The sequence below is a fragment of the Myxine glutinosa genome, chromosome 6 (genome assembly GCF_964187855.1).
Source record: "Myxine glutinosa chromosome 6, kmMyxGlut1.1, whole genome shotgun sequence".
NCBI classification, from domain to species: Eukaryota; Metazoa; Chordata; class Myxini; order Myxiniformes; family Myxinidae; genus Myxine; species Myxine glutinosa.
In genome coordinates, this window is record NC_136266.1 from 128,910,927 (window position 1) to 128,935,062 (window position 24,136).

General features: G+C 45.9%; 1 protein-coding gene across 2 annotated transcripts in view; it reads left to right on the forward strand.

Annotated features, from left to right (window-relative positions):
- INPP5K (inositol polyphosphate-5-phosphatase K) overlaps window positions 1-24,136 on the forward strand; it is a 153,443-nt gene that overhangs the window by 77,363 nt on the left and 51,944 nt on the right. Inside the window, exons 4-10 of one of the 2 annotated variants that reach the window (XM_078780531.1) lie at window positions 2,437-2,553; window positions 2,941-3,154; window positions 11,343-11,442; window positions 14,283-14,394; window positions 14,681-14,790; window positions 14,982-15,168; window positions 15,276-15,416. In XM_078780531.1, coding sequence (XP_078636657.1) covers window positions 2,437-2,553; window positions 2,941-3,154; window positions 11,343-11,442; window positions 14,283-14,394; window positions 14,681-14,790; window positions 14,982-15,168; window positions 15,276-15,416 — 981 coding nt within the window. Of the gene's footprint in view, window positions 1-2,436; window positions 2,554-2,940; window positions 3,177-11,342; window positions 11,443-14,282; window positions 14,395-14,680; window positions 14,791-14,981; window positions 15,169-15,275; window positions 15,417-24,136 lie in introns of both variants that reach the window. The other variant, XM_068121063.2, reaches the window with a different exon arrangement.

A 24,136-nucleotide genomic window follows, 5' to 3' on the forward strand; every position in this document is an offset into this window, starting at 1 on the left:
ATGTGCAAATCCTCTTCAAATTTCAAGTCAATCAGATGAAAATTGAGGATTTTAGAAATTTGGCAAAGTTGGTGCCTATGTTGACCCTATTGAGCTTTTGACCCCTAAAACAATAGGCTTTTTGCTTATGACCAACTCTACCATTTGGTGAAGTTTCGTGAAGAGCGGTTGAAAATTGTGACCTGTAGGCGACTGACATACAAACAGACACAATGAAAAATCACTCATAGAGCGATACTTGGCAAAAGAGAACAAAGTAGAATGGCACTCGGTAGAGCATCCTTTTGACCTCACAAATAATTGGTGGTTGAATTATGTGACCTGATATGCAAATCTTCTTCAAATTAAGTTGATCAGATGAAAATTGGCAATTTTAGAAATTTGGCCTATGTTGACCTTTTGGCCTATTTTGATTTTGTTGGTTTGATTAAGCTGATATGCAAATCCTATTCAGATTTCAAGTCAATCAGATGAAAATTGAGGATTAAAAAAATGTGAAAAAAAATTGGTTGACCTTTGGCCTATGTTGACCTTGTGACCTATGTTGATCTCAAAAATAGTTGGTGGTTGAATTTAGTTAGCTGATATGAAAATCCTATTCAAATTTCAAGTCAAATGAAAATTGAGGATTTTAGAAATTTGATAAAAGTGTTTGACCTTTGGCCTTTGTTGACCTTTTAGCTTATGTTGACCTCAACAATAGTTGTTGGTTGAATTCATTTCACTGATGTGTTAATCCGATTTAAATTTCTAGTCAATCGGATGAAAGTTGAGGATTTTAGAAATACGAAAAGGTTGTTGACCTTTTGACGTATGTTGACCTTTTGGCCTATGTTGATCTCCAAAATAGTTGGTGGTTGAATTCAGTTTAGGTGATATGTAAATCCTATTCAAATTTCAAGTCAATCTGATGAAAATTGAGGATTTTCGAAATCTGAAGAAAAGTGGTTGATCTTTGGCCTATGTTGGTTGTCCTTTTCACCTAAAATATAAATGGGATTCTGTCGGACCACCAACTTTACAGTTTGATGAAGGTTTGTGAAGATAGTTTTAAAATTGTGACCTGTAGGCAAGTATAAGTGAGCAGACAGACAAACACACAAATGAAAAATCACTCATAGAGTGACACTTGGCAAAAGAGAACAAAGTAGAATGGCACTCAGTAGTGCATCCTTTTGACCTCACAAATAATTGGTGGTTGAATTCAGTAACCTGATATGCAAATCGTCTTCAAATTTTAAGTTAATCGGATGAAAATTGAGGATTTTAGTAATTTGGAAAAAGTGGTTGACCTTAGGCCTATGTTGACCTTTTGGTATATGTTTATATCAAAAATAGTTGGTGGTTGGATTTAGTTTGCTGATATGAAAATCCTATTCAAATTTCAAGTCAATCAGATGAAAATTGAGGACTTTAGAAATTCGTTAAAAAGTGGCTGGTCTGTGTTGACCAGCCACAACAAGCTTTGGTCTATGTTGACTTTGTGACCTATGTTGATTTCAAAAATAGTTGTTGGTTGAATTCAGTTAGCTGATATTAAAATCCTATTCAAATTTAAAGACAATCGGATGAAAATTGAGAATTTTAGAAATTTGAAAAAAAAGTGGTTTCCCTTTAGCCTACCTTGTGACCTATGTTGATCTAAAAAAAATAGTTGTTGGTTGAATTCAGTTAGCTGATGTTAAAATCCTATTCAAATTTAAAGACAATCGGATGAAAATTGAGAATTTTAGAAATTTGAAAAAAAAGTGGTTTCCCTTTAGCCTACCTTGTGACCCATGTTGATCTAAAAAAAATAGTTGTTGGTTGAATTCAGTTAGCTGATGTTAAAATCCTATTCAAATTTCAAGTCAATCGGATGAAAATTGAGGATTTTAGAAATATGAAAAGGTTGTTGACCTTTTGGCCTATTGACCTTTTGGCCAATGCTGATCTCCAAAATAGTTGGTGGTTGAATTCAGGTCGCCGATATGTATATCCTATTCCAATTTCAAGTCAATCGGATGAAAATTGAGATTTTAGAAATTTGAAGAAGAGTGGTTGACCTTTGGCCTATGTTGACCTTTTGACCTCAAAAATAGTTAGGATTTTGTCGGACCACGAACTCTACTATTTGGTGAAGTTTCGTGAAGATCAGTTTAAAATTGTGACCTGTAGGCAAGTATAAGTGAGCGGGCACACACACACACACACACACACACCACACACCACACACCACACACACACACACACACACCACACACACACCACACACACACACACAATACTTATCAAAAAAAATTTTTTGTCAAGTAATAACGCTCAAGACCAACCAGTATATTTGAAAAATCTTCAATTTTCACAAGTAATAATTCTTCCATTCTATTCAATCTAAAATAAATTCTCATCACCATTGATTCCACCAACTCCCTTACTCCCCCCCAAATCCTCCCCAAGTTGGAGTACGTCCGCCTTCAGGGCACCCTCATCTTGATCTTCCTGCATGTGGATCTACTGTCGCTCGCCAGCTCTGTCTCCACCAGCTACACGCGTACTGGCCTTTATGGCTACTGGGTATAGTGCCACACTGTTTTCCATCAAACCATGTTGGAGCACATAATAGATTATGGCAGCTCCTGACTCTTTAAGCATTTCACAGATTAGCATCACATCATGCAAAACCAAACTATTGTGATTACACACAATGATGTTCACAATGATTAATACACAATGATGGTACACAGCAATGCATTGGGTATCAGAATGATGTTCACTACTCACTGTATTGCATTTCTTTTTTTGCTTGGCCACTTAAATGAAATGCGTGATGTAATTGTTTCCATATTTATAATCATGAACACAATGTGACGTACGTCGAGCAATGCTATATTCGCCTTTCACCTCTCGAGCTGATTTTGCACACTTCACAATCCTTGCCCGATATCTGCCCGATTGATCCAGGGTAACAAGGGTGGAGTCAGCATCCATCTTACCATGGGCACCCTCTCACTGTGCTTCCTGAACTGCCACTTACCGGCTCACCTGACGGCTGGGGCTCAGAGGCTCGAAAACCTGAAACTCATCCTGACGCAGCTCGCTGGGGGCACTGAGCTTGATGGTGCGGGGGCACTTAGTGCTGATGCGGATGGGGTCGAGGTGGTGGCGGGTGGTGGCGGTGGGTATCAGCCGGAGGCAGAGTACGAAAACCATGCATTAGAGTGGCTGATTTGGATAAAATAATTTAATTTAACAGCATTTCTTTGCATTACACAATATTTCCTTTACATTATAGAACAAATGTTTTACCATCTTACTACAGACTTGGCATTTAATATGGAATATTTTTTTTGTGGGAGTGAACTTACTTTTCAAGATGACTTAGAACCAAAAGTTCATTGGAATTATGTTGAAATTATTCTAGATTTTGTTAATGAGACCTTTAAAAGAAACAAAAACCACATTTGACATTTCAAAGCAAATAAATTGATCCTTGAAAGTGATGTAAACTGATATCGAACTCAATTCACGGACAGTACTGTGTTAAACTTCTGTACGTTTTCCAAAAGTATCTCTTTATTTTGCACATTAGCCAAAAAAAAATTCAACAAAAACAAAAGCTAAATTATGACTGGGATTACGGACAGTAAAATTACAGTTCAGTACTTTGTGTAACCCCCACGAGCATTCAGGAGAGCACGGACACGTCGAGGCATGCTGTTCACGAGATTTGCCAAGGTTTGGACAGGAATCGCTTGCCATGCAGTGACAATAGCCTGCTGCAATTCACGCACAGAGGTAGGCTGCTGGTCCAAGTTGTCGATTTGACGCGTTAATTCTGCCCACAAGTTCTCCATCAGATTCATATCCGGGGACATGGCAGGCCACTCCATATGCTCTACACCACGGTCAGCAAGAAAGTGTTGGATCATGCGAGCACGATGAGGCCATGCATTGTCATCTTGGAAGACAAAGTTTCCTCGAAAGGCTGCACGAGCAAATGGAAGCAATGTTTCTTCCAGAATGACCCTGTACATGAACTGGTTCAGGTTTCCATTCAGAACAACCAAGTCAGTTTTGCCCCCTGCATGAAAAGCAGCCCAAACGGTCACCCCACCACCTCCAGCTTGGACTCTTGGCACTATACAATCTTCGTTGTGGGCTTCATGCACTTGTCTGCGCACTCAGACGTGGCCATCTTGACGATAGACCAGAAATCTAGACTCGTCACTGAAGGTCACGTGATTCCAGTGTCCTGGCTGCCATTGACGGTGCTCTCTGGCCCACTGCAATCGGCGCTGGCTGTGTTGTCTGGCCAGGCGTGGCTTTCTCAGGGGACGCCTGGCACGATAGCCTGCTTGAACCAGTCGTTGGTTGACTAGCCTTCTGGATACAGGCACATTTGTCAGTTGCTGCCACTCAGCCCTAAGCCGATTAGCTGACTTGGTACGGCCATTGCAGACTAACCGGTGCAGCTGGCGATCATCTCTCCTTGTTGGTCTGCGTGGACGTCCTGGCCTCGGTATTGGAGTAGGGACACCCCTCTGAGCATTTCGTTTCAGGATCTTTGACACCTGACCTTGAGTGATGCCATACTGCTGAGCAATAGCACGCTGTTTCATGCCAGAATTTCGTAAAGCCACCACTCCATGACAAACAGCATTGTCAAGTTGACAGACCATCTCCAGAGGAAGCGGCAATAACTTTTGTAGACGCGCAGCAGTTGTTTTCCACTAATACAGAACGCAACAACCGTTATATACCCGATTGTGAAGCCAATCGTCAAATGTACCTGTCCTTACATTTTGTCACGCCACCTGTGATATAATCCTGTTATTGACTTCTTGCTGCGAAAGACAATCAGTCACATGGTTCTTTCAACAAAGACATCACCGAAGGGTAAAAGAAACTCACCAGATTGATATACTGAGTTCAGAAAGTAAACCCAAGTCAAGAAAAAAAAAAATATTCCATATTAAATGCCAAGTCTGTATATAATTCATCAAATGTCTGTCTGTCTGTCTGTTTGTCCGTCCATCTGTCCGTCCGTTCCCAGGTACCGCAAAAACCGCTGAACCGATCGCAACGAAATTTTGGGTGGGTAATCCTGGGACCACCTGGAGTAAAATAGGCTATATTGTTTTTCCACATTTTTTTCCCCAATTTTCCAATTTTTCCAATTTCCAAATTTTCCAGTTTTTCCAAACACGATGGAATAATAATTACCGATATGAACAGTGATGTGGCTTTTATTGAAATTCTACAAATACTGTTTAGATTTTGATGATTTGCGTGTGATATGATTAACGGATGTTTATATAAATCGTTTAAAATAAAAAAGCCTTCAATTTCTGAGATTTAGCCTTTTCATTTGGGCCTCCCAATTGAAGCCCCGCCCATAGGGCGGGTGCCGTTGCTAGTCCTTTAAATATGGCAACCTTTCAATATTCACCAACCTTTCCCTTTTCTTTTGTTTGTAGCACATGGCTGCTGGTTGAATCAGGTGCTGGGGGTGCAACTGCGTCACTGATACAGTGCCCCCTGTAGGTTAGGTCAGGAATTTGTAACTTAAGGGTGCCGACAATACCTCGCCAACTCTCTGTGAATGACACCGTGGGATCTTCAACGTCAACCAACGGATGCTAACAGACGGGATGCCCAGTTTAACGTCCATCCGTGGGGCTGCCCACACTGATTCCTCACCCTGCCTGTGAGATGCCAGCATGACAATATATAGCTGGATCAGGATTCAAACGAGGATAACCACCTCGGAGATGAGTGTGGCCCGTTTCCTACAGTGAGCTTATACAACAGAACTGTAGTTATTGCTGGAAAACATTAATTGTCATGGCATTCAGTGCACAGTCTATTGATTGTAACATTGGTCAAGCAATATCTTTGATCTCCGTCTTCATTTGTAACTATGGTGTCATGTACAGTCTGCTTCACGAGAATGCAAAGTCTAGAATATCCTTCTGTTCAGAAACCTTATGTCAAAGATTAATCTAATTGTTTCATTTCTGTTCTCGCATCAAAAGTGCTCTGTTCAACTATCAATCTGCTAGCCCTGGTTCTGCCCCTGACACGTTCGTGTTGTACGATGTCTTCATTCTCGTGAATATCTAGCTCACTTCCTACAATATTGGCATTTCCTTGGTGAACGGTCCTGGTGGAATGATAGGACATTGATAGGACATGATATGAGATAGGACATGAGACACCTCTTCCCACAAAAGGAACAAATTACCATCGCACAGGAAGTCCCTCCAGTTGAGATCAAGGTTTTAAAATCCATTGCTGTCGTCTGTGTTGGATGTCAATTCTTCACAGACTCGACGTTTTTTTTTCTTTTTTTAAATGAAGCTGATTTTCTCCCCAAATCGTCTGAGTCTTTATATTCAATGCAAATGCAGAAAAAAGTTCGAAGTTCACAGATATGTGGTGAAACAGACAGTTTGTCCTTTTATGTGTGTTTTCCAATCGGACATTATTCCCCCAGTGGTGGGCGAGTTTCCTGATGCCACTGGAATGAAATTTGTGCTTTGGCTCAGACTTTTAGAATGGGGGAAGTCTCCTTGACTACAATGTGTATTATTTCATTTTGGGTCTCTTTGTTTGTTATTTCCATCACGAAAGGTGGACGAAGGTTATGCTTTCACTCGTTTTTCTGTTTGTTTGTCTTTTTGTCTGTCTGTAAGCAGGATATCTCAAAAAGCTATGGACGGATTCAGACGAAACTTGGTGGACAGGTTGGGTGTGTGACAAGGAAGAATTGATTCCATTTTGGTGTAGTTCTGGATCCAGATACTGTAGTTTAAATTTTTCAAAGTGATTATTCACCAGAGAGAGAGAGAGAGAGAGGAAGAGGAAGAGGAAGAGGAGAGGAGAGAAAGGGAGAGTGTGAGACTGAGACTGAAAAACCATCTCTCTATGAAAAGACAGAGCGGCAGACAGATAGAGACAGAGGCAGAGACAAAGCCAAATCGATATATAGTACAATATTTCAAAAAGTTGTGGATAGATTCGGATGAAACTTGGTGGATCAGTTGTGTAGGTGACGAGAATAAGCCAATTAGATTTTGGTTAAGGTCTGGAGGCAGCTCCGGCCTATCAGTGGCTACAAAAATAAACTGTTAAGTCTGGAGGAGGCATGAACTCCACCAAATGCCTTTCTCATTTATTGCGTGTGTGTCTGTCTGTCCGCAAAGAATGTGCTAACGTAGGCTACAAATGCCGACTGGTGACGGCCATAAATACACGTTATCTTTTTTTCAAACAAGTACCTCTATGAAGTATTTACAATTAGAATGCGAGTACTGTATGTCAATAAAGTATGCATGATTGGAATGTGAGTACGTCTATAAAGTACGTACTATATAAAACCACGCAAAACAAGTCCCAGTGATGGTTTGCGAGCTCTTTTTCTTTTTCTTTTGTTGTTCTTCTTATTCCTTTCCCCCATCATTACCACATTGCTCTTCTACTACTCTAACTATCTACTACTCACGATCTACTATATATAACTTCTACTACTCACTATCTCTCCACTCTCAAGTCTGAACTCTCAAACCTGTCTCCCTCCTCCAAATCCTGGTGGCGTCTGGTCAAATCTGTTTCTGGTGTTTGTTCCCCCTCCATCCCCTCCCTTACCTCAAACGGCTACACAGCTGACACCGCACATGACAAAGCCGAATGCCTCAACTCTGTGTTTGCCTCAAAATATTGTGTCCCAAACCCATCTCTCTCTGTACCCACCTTAGCCAGTTGAACCCAGCTGCTCCTGGACTCTGTGTCCTTCTCTCCTGAAAAGGTGGAGAAGTTTCTGTCAAACCTCGACTCTGATTCTGCAACTAGACCAGACAGCATCAGCCCACCGGTCCTAAAATCCTGCTCTGCCGCTCTATCACACCCTCATTTGCTCAAGATCATCTGCCACCTGCTTGGAAATGAGCCAACATTACCGCTTTACACAAAAAATGTGCAAAAACAGATCCTTGCAACTACAGACCAATCGGCCTGCTCTCAATAATCGGCAAGGTCATGGAATCGATCATTGCTTCGGATATCAAATCCTTCCTATTCTCCAATGGCTTGATCTTGGATCATCAATTTGGATTCAGACCAGGTCATTCTACTCTGGACATGCTGCTTCTGCTGTCTCAACAATGGATGGAGGTCCTCAATGCCAAACATGAAAGCAGAGGTGTCTCCCTCGACATATCTCGTGCCTTCGATTCGGTCTGGCACCCAGCCCTGCTCACCAAACTCTCCTCGTATGGTATTCATGGAAACCTCCACGCATGGCTTGCAGACCTCCTTTCTGGTTGCAGTCAACATGTGGCCCTGAATGGAATTCTCTCGTCTCCCCCTTCCTGTTCAGGCTGGAGTTCCTCAAGGCAGTGTTCCGAGCCCTGTGCTTTTTCTGGTCTTCATTAATGATTTCTCCGACTCTCTGGAAAATTCTCTCTATCTCTTTGCTGATGACTCCACTCTCTGCCGCTCCATATCCCAACGCACAGATCAGCAGGCAGCAGTCTCTTCACTCTCTGCAGACCTGGACAATATCACGAACGGATCAAACAAGTGTAACATGTCTTTCAATCCTGACAAATCTCACACTCTCACTTTGTCTCTCCGAAAAGACCGTCTGGACAACCCTCCCATATACTTTCTGAACAATCCTCTTGAAGAAGTTCTGTCACTCAAGCTTTTGGGTCTCACTATCTGCCATGATCTTTCCTGGGAAAACCACATTTCCAAGCTGGCCTCCAAAGCCAGTCGCCGACTGGGCAGTGGGCATCCTCCGTCGTGCGAAGTCTTTTCTGGGCACTTCTGAGCTCCTCACCACATACAAAGCTTTCATCTGCAGCTCAATGGAATACTGCTCTCCCCTCTGGGCTGCTGCTCCTGCCTCACACCTAGCTCGGCTTCATGCGGTTGAAACCAAAGCATTCAGAATCATTGGGATCTCCCACGATGAAGCGAGGGCCTTTCTCTCTCTCACCGCAGGCAGGTAGGTGGCCTTTCTGTCTTTTACAGACTCCTCTCCGGCCTTGCTCCCCCTGTTCTATCTGTGCTCTGTCCCCCAAATATTCCTGCAGGACGCACAAGATCTGCCAGCAACCCTCTTCTGGTGAAACTGCCAAAATCAAGACTCTCTGCTCACCTTCAGTCTTTCATTCCTCTTTTCTCCCGCCTCTGGAACAAACTCCCACACTCTCTTCAATCCCACTCCTCCCTTCAGGTTTTTAAAACAGCTGTTCACCACCATCTCTTGTCTTCCTCCATCCAAAACCTTGATCTTTTCTACCCCCGTTAAAACACCCCAAATCCGCCTCTTTAAATCCCCAACTTCTTTCCTGAAATTGATAGACGTGTTCATTTGCTTTACACCGTGTACCCCTCCATCCTTCCGTAGCCCTCCCCATTTTGTAGATCTACCGACGTCTCTGTTCTCTTCTGTTGTTGTGCTTGTGTGTTTCCCTCTCTCACCCTCTTGTCTCCCACTCCCTTCATTGCATGTTTTATGTGTCTGTGCATGTTTTCATGTTCAATGTGTTAGCTCTTACATGAGCCTCGATTCTGCATACAAAAAATATATATAAATGTTCACAGCATATCGAGGCTCTGATAATTATCCCTTTAACATACATTGTTTTACAGCATTGGCAATGTTCAAACAAATAAATTAAGAGTAAATCATCGAGTATATGAAAGAAATGAATTATTCAAAAGTTGGTAGTTTCACATCCAGAGTAGCAATTCTACCACTGGGGGTAAGTCGGTTAGATCTCTAGTTGGCCTTGCTTACATCTGGCCTTGATCCTCTTGTCCTCTCCTACCTCTGCCCTCCACAAGCCACCCCATTTTGCACACATTCCTCAATAAACCCTCACCTACTCACCCTTCCAAAGTCCAGGCTGGTTGCCCACCTGCATTAATTTGTCCCATAATTCTCCCGATTGTGGCATAGTCTCCCGGTGTCCATTGTCTGGTCCTCCTCACTTCCAGCTGTTCAAATGAGCTCACCCGTCACTTGCATCGTATGGTCACCTATCACTATCTCGTGCACTCACGCATCACTATCTCGTGCACTCACGCATCACTATCTCGTGCGCTCACCCATCACTACCTTGCTCACTCACCCGTCACTACCTCGTTCACTCACCCATCACTACCTCGTGCACTCACCATCACTACTTAATGCACTCACCATCACTACCTCGTGCACTCACCAATAGACATCCACAATCTCTCTACACTCACTGATTCTTTCCCATTCTGTTCCTCTCTGGGGCATTGTTACTTGTTTGTTGTTTTATTCCTCCTTTTCCTCTTATGTCCATCCCACCCATACTCTATAGATGGTAGTTTGTGAATGCACTGTCCTTTGTCGTTTACCCCCGACATGAGCCTCGAATGTTGAATGAAAAAAAATATATTGTCAAAGGCAATAAATTTCTCATACTCTCAAATGTTTGCGTGCAATCGTACACAATCACCTTTCCCCCGCCCCCGCACCCCCCCCCCCCGAGTTCCTCGCACATACATCTAACCTGAGTTTATCAAGCAGGTTATCGACTTTGTTTTACATTGTGTCGGGTCCATTCTTGATTATGATCGATCTTTCATTGATTATAAAAAAATTTTGGGGTTTCATTACGTATGCTTCTTCATTTTGGGATCGAGTACCTGCTGCTTTTGAGTGACGGGTGGAAGCGCGTCCAATGTACCACTTGTTGGTGGTGTTGATCCAGAGGAAGCTTGAGCAAAGGATCTTTCTTTCTCCTCATAAACTGCTTTCAGGACTTTGATTGTACCCACTTCCCAACCTCCGACCCTGAGGCCGATGGGCCACAGATAACTTTGTGACCCATCGGGTTTCTAAGCAACCACGTGCGCTGCCTGAGGTGACTAAATCTGGAAGGGTCCCTGGCACCTATCCTCGGATTACCTTTTTGGTGATTTAGCCCCTCCCAGATGGGGAACCGTGCTCGTGACTTCCTACCTTTTATCTATTTATTACATACGGCTGAGCGAAACCGTAGGTGGGATAGCAAGAAAGTAGGTATAGCAAGGAAAGATTGTGTAAATCAGTATTTATGGCCGCTCTGCCCATGGAACTTGTGCTGCCTGTTCACTAGTGATCCGTGGGCCCAACCTGCTCACCTTGGCATAGCTCATCCCGTCCCTTTTCTTACACCAATGCAGTTCTCTTTCCGTTCCTCAGATGCAAGCAGCTCTGTTCCGTTGAATGCACCATCTTTTATTTCCCCTTGGTGAGGCGTGGCTTTTAGGGGTGAAGGTCACCATCGGATCCTTTGACCCCCATGTGCCGCTTTCTCATTGGTGTGCGTGGCCCATAGCTGCTCAGATGGTCAGTCATGCTGCTGGGGCTTGCATGCGGCATCCCCCATCGTCGCTCGGAGGGTTGGTCTTGCAGCTGGTGTTTGAATGGCCTTGCAGGTCGGTGATGGTAGTGCTGCAGTGGCGCAGTGTGGGTTATGCAGATAACTTTGGAATGACCTTGCAGGGCGGTGAATGTAGCGCTGAGCTAGCTTTGAAGGTGTGTGTCTTGTAATGTATTGTAATGTGTGCATGTTGTTATGTGTAATCGCACTGTGGGAAAGTGCAGGTAAGGAGGGGATTAAGAGGAATGGGGAGAGAGATTAGAAGGGATTGGTAAATAGAGGGATTTTACAAAGAGGAGAATTACAAAGTGGGATTGAACCTGCTATACACACACAACGCATTTCCTTGTCCACTGATACGAGGGGATGGATAACCGAAGTAAAGAAAACAAGTCGGGAGACGACGATGGTTCACGAGCGAGCGGTATTCAATGACAAAGGACGGACTATAACCGAAACAGGCCCGGACAGGCCAGGCCCGGAAATGTCAAAACGAAGGTTACTGACCTTGAAATGAGATAGAAAAAATAATGTATAATCAGTTACGAGGTTAGTTAGCTACACACTACCAAAAATTCGGTTTGATTCTGACAACTTTGAAACTTTGACCTTTGTGACCTTCAAAGGTCAAAGGTCGAAGATTCTGAAATTTGTTGGAAAACTTGTATTTCATGATGTATGTGATAATATAAGATCATGTACGACATTTCACCCTATGCGGAAGCAAACAATGTAATAAAACCATCAAAAATCGACTTTTCTAAATTTCGTGACCTTGTGACCTTGACCTCGGGGCAAAAATGAAAAATCGAGCTCTGTGGGGCTAAGACACATGACATTGGCCTAACCAAATACCGAAACCCCTGTCAGATTCCACCAAACCCCTCGGAGAAGATGTACCTTGAAATTGATTATCCCCTAAAAATATATCTTTTTCGGGCGTCGCTCCGCCCACAATGGGCGCAATACGCCCACTCTAGGCAGGACACAACGAGATCATGATATCAACCTCCCACCCAAGTTTCATCAAGATCGGATGATATCATCCGGTAGTTATGCTGCGGACAGACAGACAGACAGACACACACCCATGACGAATATAGTGGTCACTGTTTGATAACTAGTGAACCAATTACAACGGAAATATCTAAACTAGGGATCCCTTGTGTGTTGAGTGCAACACCCATGGTCTTTCCACAACTACAGCAAAATATAAAAATTCACTTTTATCGTATGGATTTGTACAAGGAGAATGTGGGGACAGGGGTAGATACAACTACATTTTAGAAAAAAAAATGTGAGAATGTAAAGGGATGATGTGTGAGTATGGAGAAAGGAGGGCTACAATATGGGTGTTGGATGAAAGAGGGATTCTGTGGCACTTGGAGAAGGAAAGGTGTCAAAAAATACTCCATTTGCATACATTATATATATATATATATATATATATATTTATATATATATATATATATATATATATATATATATATATGTATGTATGTATGTATATATATATATATATATATATGTATATATATATATATATATATATATATATATATATATATATATATATATATATAGTTGCGGATCTCTCGAAGCCCGTCGACGTACAGAGGGGGGGTTAAACCCCTTTTCCCCCTTGGGTCTTCGAGTCCACGAAGCCGAGTCGCCACTCCCGTAGCGAGCACGGGAAAGGGTATCGGGTCGATTCCACACGTACCTTCGGTACCCACGCTGCCACGAAAACGGGGACTGGACCTCGCACCAGCCACGCTAATCGAATATGCCCGAGTGGTTTGCGTATCACGTGACTCGTGCCGTTACTTTGATTGAACCCGATTCGAGCGATTTTATTCGTGCGATGCTAGGCCAATAAATGGAAAGGACGGGAACGGTCAGATAGAAGAAAGAACACAGGTTTATTTACAATGTACAATGATCCAGATAAAGGGAAGGGACACAGAGCAGGCTTAATCAGTCTTAACTTACCCAGACACGGCCCACTCACTCACACAGGGAAAAGGATGAAGGACAGTTCGCGCTCCAAACGCGCCTGGGCGCCAGTCCCTCCCGGACAGCTCAACGGGCGTGGCCCTCCAATGTTCACGGCACGTGCTGGGAGCGCAGGCAAGGAGATCGCGCGTCTGTGGCCTGGAATGGATCATCTCCACAAGCGCGATTAACACAGGCAGCAGCAGAGCGCAGGGCACGGGGAGAGTTCGTGTACAGAGGGGAGGCTTATAACAAGCAAGGGACTTCACTCGTGCTGCGACAGTGCGACAATGTCTCTTTCTCACTGCTCAATCACCATGAATCAACCACGAACCAACTCTCTCCTGGGGCGATTCACGCGGGGGGCTCGGGGCAGGGTTTTATATAGCCCCTCCCCCGTCCTACCCGAATGTTCCAAGCCCCTCCTCTCGCTGCCGTTGTGAGCCACTCCCCTTGAGCCCCGATTGGCTGCTCGCTGCTTACCGGCCACTCCCTGCAGCTCCTCCCTTCGGCCTTGCCAGACTTGTTCCAGGCCTAGCACGTGGCATTCCAGCCCAAAAGAACACCTAACTCACTGGCCTGCTCAATGCAAACTAACACAGGAAAGGAGACTACGCTTACATTTACTAAGAAATAACTGAACTAAAGCGAGGCTACATGTTGTGGTGCAACTACCTACGAGGGGGGGGGGGGGGGGGCGGTCATTCTTTATTCACAAAACCGCAACAATATATATATATATATATATATATATATATAATATATATACATACATCCCTTAAACCTGTTATGTGTGCGTTCTTGCCAGTTTTGCAGACACAAACGGAAAGTTCACACCTGAATAGTATAGATGAGGGTACGTACGCTCTTCCGTAAGTTGCACGATGCGGTTTGTTTCAGCTTGCTATTCTGCCTGGGGGACCTCAACTCGCGCATCGATGACTATGGCAATCACTTCATAAAAAAGTCCATTACCTCTGGACAGATGCACCACCTCTTGGTTAAGGACCAGGTACGATCCAATGTGAGGGTTTGTATTAATTTGCAGTTTATCTGCCACAACGTCTAATTGGGTTAGCGGTCTGATTGGGTAGCAACAGTAGAAAATATCTGCAACTACATTGTTGAGAAATTCAGCTTTGTGGGAAAAATAAAACCACTATCTTCTGAGTGACTAGTGTATTCAATTTGGTCTTTTGGTCTTTTTAGCACTATTAATTTCTATGGATATTAAACTTGCAAGTGCAATAACACTGTGCTAATGTTGATGTTGTGTTGGCTTGCACTTGCACACTCAGCTGAATGCGGCCAGGTTACAGGAGCCTTTCCTTGCTGGATTCCATGAGGGGCCGCTTCGCTTCCCACCAACATACAAGTTTGACATTGGGAGCGACAATTACGACAGCAGGTCGGTGTATGGCAAAGGTCGGGGAGATTAGTTCGACTCGATTTCAAATGAGTGGCTTTATACTGGATTGGTTTATCCCTTCGGCTGGTTGACTGGTCATTACGTCCCATTACCGGGTCATGATTTTGATCACTGAGGGTTTATTTTGTGTATGTAGTGTGTTTCGTGACACGAGTATCTGACGTGCGCAGCCAAAAGAGAAGAAAGCCCGCTTGGACCGACCGCATCTTGTGGAGGATGAAAGGTCACTCCAGGGTTGGTACAACAGGATGCACTCAAAATCAGAACAACCCACGTATTTCATTGGAGAAATATGAGAGCCATCCATCTTTCACCACCAGTGACCACAAACCTGTGTCTGCCTGCTTCAATCTGCTCGTGTGTCAACCTTTTATTTGTTTATTTATTTATCTGTATTTTATCAAATCAGTATCGGAGCAATATTTCTTTTTTCAGTGAAGTACGCTTTTGCATTTCTTATGCAGCTGGAGCTGACAGTGAGGGAGCCATTGGTGACATTATGGGTCATGGGTTCATGGAACCATGACTTGGAAGATGAAGAACTCTGTTTTGCCCTGAGAAAGGACTTCACGTCAAGCTCATGGGATTGGATTGGCCTCTTTCGTGTAAAGCAAAGAAGAAACACCCACATGCACATGCATACACATCCACATATATGTCTTGATTTTTCATTTCTGTTCCTCACAACATACATATATATATATATATTGTTGCGGATCGCAGACAGATGTTATATTGACCGAGCGGTGGTGTATTACCGCGTCCGAACAGTTACTCCCCGATTAGAACCCGATCCCGCCCGATTCCACTCGAACGTTGGCCGAATCGCGCTACGCTAAATCAATGAAGGAAAGGACACAACGGCTGGGATAAATGAAACGACACAAGGGGGTACAGTTCTCAAGACCTCCGGAGGAGGATATAATTGGTAATGCAGAAAAGGGGTAGATTACAAGGTAAGAGGTAAAGCACAGAAAAGATGGGCACTTAGACACAGTCTTAGCTTATCCCCGACAGACCACAGACAAACGGAACAAGACTGACTTACACAGGGATTGATGGCAGGGAAGGACAGGCAGTCGATAGCACAAGGTGCACCTTGGCTCAGGGGCAGAATTAACACGGTCCGGTCCAGAGATGCGGGGAGGTATTGCAGCGCTCGGAGGTGGCGTCTTCTCTCTCCAAGCTGAGGGCGCATCTGACGTCACCTCCCTCTTCCTGCGCATGCTCAGCGGGGAGTGACACGCCCTCGGCTCGTTGGCTCCGCCCCAGATGGAATCAGTCCGCCGCTTCTATTGGGTGCGGGGGGTTACCGCGCTCCGCCCTTGACGAGGAGCTGACAGCGAGCCCCTACGTGGTAACCCCGTCGGAGCACATGTTCGCTGGCGGCTAACCAAGCCGGAGTGAGGACGCGCACTCCCCGCGCCGCCGCCGCTGTTGTTGTTGTTGTTGTTGTTGTACCATGAGGAAGAGCTGCGGGGAGGTATTGGGAGGTCCTAAACTTTCTAACGGTGCCATACAATCACATTCTGGTGCAACGAAGAGTCAGAATTAATGGAAACGAGTCCTTAACTGACATAGACTAAGAATAACTAGCAAGATGTCCTATAGTTGTCTACGTGAGATGCGGTGGACCTGGATGCGACATTTAATGGGGGAAATAGGGGAAGGTCGGGTCTACAGAGTGTTGTTTACAGAAAATGGGACTAGGGAATGGGGGATTGGGGATAGTTGGGAAGTATTGGGGAAATAGGGGAATATTTACAAGCGGATATGGATGGAGGCCAATCTCATATCCGCAACATTGCACCCTTCTCTACCTCGGGGCGTACCGACCCGATAAATTTTTACTTACTTTAGTGTGGCACTCAGATGTAGTTCCCTCTACTATTAACTCAACCCTGAGTGCGACAGTTTTACAGATGTTCACAAATGAGTAAATATGTCCCCCTGCGACGTTGCACCCTTCTCCTCACAGAACCATACCCACAGGATAACCGAATCGCGGAAAGAATCCTCAAACTAAACATACAGCCGGTAGGGAGCATTATTTACACAAGACTGATATTTACCCTACGATCCAGGACCTGTTCTTTGAGGAACACATGCAGATGTTATGCATAGAGAGAGAGCACGCATGCCAGCATCGATACACCAACCCACGAGTGCCCTGTGGCCCTACGGCCTTTAATAATGTGCAGAGCACCCCATCCAAGCACCAAAAGCACCACCCCATACACACAGTCAGCACCATCCGGTGCACCAATAAAGTGTTCATCGTCACCGGTGGTGTCGCAGCCGGCCGATGTTCTGCCGCTGGTCTTGCCTTCATGTGGTGTACTTGGCCTTCTGGCTTCTTTCAAAAATAAAGAAAGGCGCCAACCGCGTCCATTTCTAAATTGTGGCCGTCAGGGGGGCCAACTATAAGTGGTTCACCTGTATGGCATAGGTGCCACGTTGACCCATAGGTCCATCAACGGGTGGTGCTCGCCCGCAAAAGAACTGCGGTCCATGGTGGGCGGCCACAAAAATTGCGGTCCATATGGTGTATCGATCCAGGCAGCAAGCAGCGAAAGTACAGGCCCACAACTGCGGAGCCAGCACCTCTCTCTCCTCTCTCTCTGCCCCAAAGCTAGATCCTCGGAGGTGGGAGACAAAAGAAGACAATTGAGTAAGGTGGTAAGGGCGCAAAAGTGCACGCAATACAAGGTAATGCACACTGGGGGCACATGGGAACCAGGTGAGACAGGTACGTTCCTACCGTACGCCCCCCCCCCCCCCCCCACCAGGTAACCTACATTGCCCCTCCCTTACCCCTTACTGTATCCACAAAACACAACACTACCCATAAACATCTACTTTACAAATCAACAACAGTCCCTACTGTCTTCCCCGTTCCTCCCATAAACCAAATTCGTCTTCTCTCCCTCCTAACCAATCAAATTTGCCATTTCCAACTCTCATCAAAATTTGCCATCTTCAATTCAACATCAGTCCCTCCTAAGGAGGGAGAGATGGAATCACCCCAATGTCTTATCCACGTCGTGATGCGTCTCACAAATCCAAACAGCAATTCTTATTTCCTGCAACACAGAAAAAGGAACACAGGTGTGGAGTCATCATCATCACCTCAGGTAAGTGGCTTTGTATGGTGCGACAGGTTCGTCAATCCTAACTATTTCCTAAATGACTTTAACAACTTTACATTACCCGGGGTCTTTCCCTGCCAATCCATTGGCCAACTTACACTATGGGTTCTAAAAACCAATTCCCATTGACCAAACTCTGGTGCTTCTCAATTTGAGGTCTCACTCCCCCGATTCAACACTCGGTGCTCTCGCACAATTTCTGGGCTGTGACGTGTAGCTCTCCCAGCAGGTCTACCCACCTGCACACCTCCACCACTGTAGTTGCCACCCGAGCTTACCTGCTCCTCACCCTAACCTAACTAACTGGGGAAGGCCCTCTCGCACTCTCACCCCCTCAGTGCCCTCTCTGGCACGGGCTGCCCGATCCACACCCGGGATCCTCAGGCACCCACTGACACTAACGGCTACCAGAGCCCACCTGCGGCCTCACCTGGCCGACATCCTCACAGTGGTGGAGTGCCCAAACCAACTACACACACTAACAGGCTACACGCCCAGCCATTTCCACAACACTAATGCACCCATCCACAATACCATTCTGCAACCGCACCACGAATGCCAATATCCAACCACAATTTACCTATACCCTCTACCTAACACTTACACTACCCGCCCCGGGTACTCGTGAAAGGGGTCCACTCTTCCCCCATCCACACCTTCGCACCATGCACACCACTCCGTACCACTTACTCCAACTCTCTCCACACCACTCATTCCAATACTCCATGTATTCCACACACCTGTACTTGCACACCTGTGTTCTCATACTTGGTGCCGCCTGCACCCTTCTCTCCCCCAAGCGCATTTGCGCTGATCCACAACACTCACTGCTCATACACTGCTCCACACACCTGTCCAGTTCTCACACAGCATCATCTCATCTAACTACTCCCCTCTGAAACTTGCGCTTCCCAGTCGTCCCTTTAAACTATTGCGCTCCCTCGTCATTATCATCCACACTAAACTACCTGCGTCCCCACTACAGGTATCAGTCACTAACTAATCTTAACGTTACCTAATGTCATCTTCGCTAGATCCCTACACACAATATCCTAACCCACCCGGGCTAGTTTTCACTGCCATACACCCCATAAACTATAGCGCATTTGCCCCCCTTTTGTGAGGGATGACAGAGTTGCCATCCCACCATATCGGGCATCTCCCACTACCAATTTTGCACATCAAATTTCAACAAATCAAAAATTTGCCAATCACTACTCATCATCTGCCAATCATTACTGCCAATCCTTTGCCAATCATCAAATTTTGTTTTTCTAATTTCGGGGCCAAAACACTATCCTCGTCATTACAGTCTACTTACTAATGCCTCTCGGTGCGCCAATTAACTTCTAAAGCTCGGCTTCGTACAGCCAAGCCATGAATGCGGGTTGTTTGGTGCCAGCGGCTGGATACGTCCCGCATTCGGTGCAGGGAAGGAGGTTTACCCGGGCCGAGGTCCCACGCACCATCTCGGCACGGAGCCATCCCATGGCCCGATCTCGACCTGCCGGAATGCCTCAACAAAAAGTGGTCGCCATGACGACCCTTCCTATCGGGCTGCCCGCTCCGCCTAGTGGAGCACGGACGCGGCCGTTCAAAGCGAGGCCCAGCGTGGATCGCGTACGGCGGTCCTTTCGAACCCGCCGTGGCTCGGATCCCCGCTGGTTCTCGCGGCACGCGAAGCCCGGCACGCACCGAGGGCCCGATTCGGCTAAAAGTCGCTCTAACCTCTAACCCGGTTACCGTCGATGCTTCACCTGCATGCTTACATGCATACGCTACCCCTTTCTTGCCCATACATCCAGCTGTTCCCATGCTCCTCGTCGTACCTTCTCTAACACACCTCGGTACACTCATTCCACTCACAGCCTTGGTCACACACCTGACCACCGAACACTTTGGCACACATTCGTTGGTCGCACACCTCACCAACACACCTCTTCGCGCCCCTTCCTCGGTCACCTCCTCTGTGACAATCACAGGTGTGCTTTCACTCACACACCCAACCACGTGCCTCACTACCAATTCCAGCGTGCATTCCCACACACGCTCTACCATTCCAGGTGTGCTTCCTTTCTCACCTGTCACAACCAACTCACGCTCCGTGTCACTCTTACTACTCTCACCTCCACTCTTGACAGCGCACTCACCCTTACTCTCGACAGCGCACTCTTTCCTCATGCACCCGTCCGTTACACACCTCTCTCGCGCACACTCTTGCGCACACTCTCCCGTCACACCCTCTGTAACACTCACCACAGGCGTGCATTCTTCCTTACTTTTGACAGCGCACTCTTTCCCCATGCACCTGTCCGTCACACATCTTTCTCGCACACCCTCTCCCGTTACATCCTCTGTAACACTCACCACAGGCGTGCATTCTCCCTTTACACCCTCCGTAACACTCCTCACTACGCGCTTCCATGTGCTCCCTCGCACACGCGCCACGACCGACTCACTCTCGACAGCACCCTCACTCCTTGGCACGCACTTTTTCCTCACACACCCCAGGGTTGGACTTTCTCGCACACCTCCTTTTTCGCACACCAGACCTGTCGCACACTTCACCAACGGCCTCTCACGAACACCCGGGTCCATCTCGACCCCCAAGCTTCTTAAATCACCTGGCGCATCATACGCACGACCATATTGGTCACCACTTACACCGGGTCCTCTTCCTCTTCGCTTCTCCTCCATCACCTGCGAATCCCTCATCCGGTTAATGAGCACATCATCACGATCCGAACACAGACTTTGGACCAATTCTTTTATCTCCTCTTTTATCTCTTTCTTATCCCCTCTCCGTCGCTTCTTAATTTCGCTCACCCCTTCTTCCACTTCTTCTAATTTCTGCTTCACCTCTTTTATTTCCCGGTACGTCTCCTCAAGTTCGTCCTCTAAGGCTACCTTGACCGTTTCCATGCGCGTCCTCACCTGCCGGTCCTTCGTCTCCATTACCTCTGTCACCTCGTCCAACCTCGTTGTCAGTCCCTCACGTACCATCTGACATTGCCTCTTCGTCGCTATCAAGTCGTCTTTTAGTTCTTTCTGTGTCGCTTTTAACCCTCCTAGTACCGCAGTGTTCCTTTGTACCTGCTCCACTAACTCAGTCTGTCCCACCGTCAGCTGTTCCACCTCCTGCGTCAGGTCCTCTATGCCCCCTTGTAACTTTACAGTCCCCTTTCTCACCTCCTTCTCCATGCGCTCCTCACAGTGCCTCACCTCCTCGCGCACTCCTCCGACCTCCTCACTCACCCCTCTTCTGATCTCTTCTCCCATCACTTGCATCTCCTGCCCAGATGCCACCCTCATCTGCTCCATTTCCTCCCTGTGAGCATCCAATTTAGTTTCTACCCCCATTCTGACCCCCTCTATCTGCTGCCCCATTTGTTTAACTTCCCTTTCCGCTTGGTCCCTCATGTCCCTCAATTTGCCTTCCATACTGTTTTCTAACCCCTCTAACCCCTTTTGCACTCCCTCTATCTGATTCTCCTGGGCAGCCATTCTATTTTCCACCCCCATTAACCCATGTTTCACCCCTTCTATCCCATTGTCTAACCCCTCTAATTTCTTGTCTAATCCCTCACCGGTACCCCTCGCTTCGTCCCTCATTACCCCCATTTGGCCCTCCAATCGCTCACCCTGAGCATCCATCCGGTTCCCCATTACCCCCATTTGGTTTCCCATTACCCCCAATTGCTCACTCTGCAGTTTGAGGGACGCCTGCATTTGCGCCATAAATTGCTCCATGAGGGCCTGCATTTGGGCCATCCCTCCCACTTGTGCAGCGGGTGCGGCCGCCGTAGCTATGTGCGAGGCGCCATTTTGCGCGCCCGCAACCTCGTGCGCGAGGACGCCATTTTGCGAACCTGCCGCCCTCACTGCTTCGCTCTCCTCATGTCCCTCATGTCCCTCAATTTGGTCCTGGATCGACCCTGCCTCACTCTCCTCTACCGGAACCCAGCCGTCTTGATCTGCCATAGCGCGACTTTCAAAATTCGGGTTTTTATTTTTGTAAAACAAAATCAAATTTCGCCGTTAATAATTTCGAGCGCGTGAAGCGCGCTTCGGGTCCGATCTCACTCCTCGACACCAATTGTTGCGGATCGCGGACAGATGTTATATTGACCGAGCGGTGGTGTATTACCGCGTCCGAACAGTTACTCCCCGATTAGAACCCGATCCCGCCCGATTCCACTCGAACGTTGGCCGAATCGCGCTACGCTAAATCAATGAAGGAAAGGACACAACGGCTGGGATAAATGAAACGACACAAGGGGGTACAGTTCTCAAGACCTCCGGAGGAGGATATAATTGGTAATGCAGAAAAGGGGTAGATTACAAGGTAAGAGGTAAAGCACAGAAAAGATGGGCACTTAGACACAGTCTTAGCTTATCCCGGACAGACCACAGACAAACGGAACAAGACTGACTTACACAGGGATTGATGGCAGGGAAGGACAGGCAGTCGATAGCACAAGGTGCACCTTGGCTCAGGGGCAGAATTAACACGGTCCGGTCCAGAGATGCGGGGAGGTATTGCAGCGCTCGGAGGTGGCGTCTTCTCTCTCCAAGCTGAGGGCGCATCTGACGTCACCTCCCTCTTCCTGCGCATGCTCAGCGGGGAGTGACACGCCCTCGGCTCGTTGGCTCCGCCCCAGATGGAATCGGTCCGCCGCTTCTATTGGGTGCGGGGGGTTACCGGGCTCCGCCCTTGACGAGGAGCTGACAGCGAGCCCCTACGTGGTAACCCCGTCGGAGCACATGTTCGCTGGCGGCTAACCAAGCCGGAGTGAGGACGCGCACTCCCCGCGCCGCCGCCGCTGTTGTTGTTGTTGTTGTTGTACCATGAGGAAGAGCTGCGGGGAGGTATTGGGAGGTCCTAAACTTTCTAACGGTGCCATACAATCACATTCTGGTGCAACGAAGAGTCAGAATTAATGGAAACGAGTCCTTAACTGACATAGACTAAGAATAACTAGAACGGGCACTCGGTAGAGCGCATACCTTCGCCGCAGCTACTGTTCTGTACTTGGCATGGGAGTGTAGGGAACAGAACAGTGAACAGTTTGGTGCTGATTTCATGCAAATCGGATAAGAATTGACCGAGTTATGACAAAAAACGCACATTTTGCAAGGTCGTGACCCCCCTGACCTTTGACCCGATTGCTCCCAAAATCTAATCAAATGTGTCCCGTATAATAACCAATCATCCCACCAAATTTCATGCAATTCGGTTGAATACTTTTTGAGTTATGCGAATAACATACACACACACACACACACAGACATACAAATAAATACACAGCGATCAAAACATAACCTTCCGCTTTTGCGAAGGTAACTAGCAAGATGTCCTATAGTTGTCTACGTGAGATGCGGTGGACCTGGATGCGACATTTAATGGGGGAAATAGGGGAAGGTCGGGTCTACAGAGTGTTGTTTACAGAAAATGGGACTAGGGAATGGGGGATTGGGGATAGTTGGGAAGTATTGGGGAAATAGGGGAATATTTACAAGCGGATATGGATGGAGGCCAATCTCATATCCGCAACAATATATATATATATATATATATATATATATATATATATATATATATATATATATATATATATATATATATATATATATATATATATATATATATATATATATACAGTATATGTATATATATATATGTATATATATATATATACAGTATATGTATATATATATATGTATATATATATATATATATATATATATATACAGTATATGTATATATATATATGTATATATATATATATATATATATATATATATACAGTATATGTATATATATATATGTATATATATATATATATATATATATATATATATATATATATATATATATATATATATATATATATATATATGTACATATATATATATACATACATACATACATACATACATACATACATACATACATGTATATACGGCAGCTCCTTGTATTCGGCTTTCACACCGGCCTCCGCCTCCTGCGCTCAACCTCACTGCTCCTCCTCCACTGAACTGATCAACTCCACTCAACTCTCTCCCGGTGGACTGCCAACTCTCTGACGCACCTGGACTCATCTGCCGTATCTCTAGTGTATCTTCTTTCCAGCGATCGTCGCACCCTTCTCTCATACCTTCAGCGCGGGTGTGAC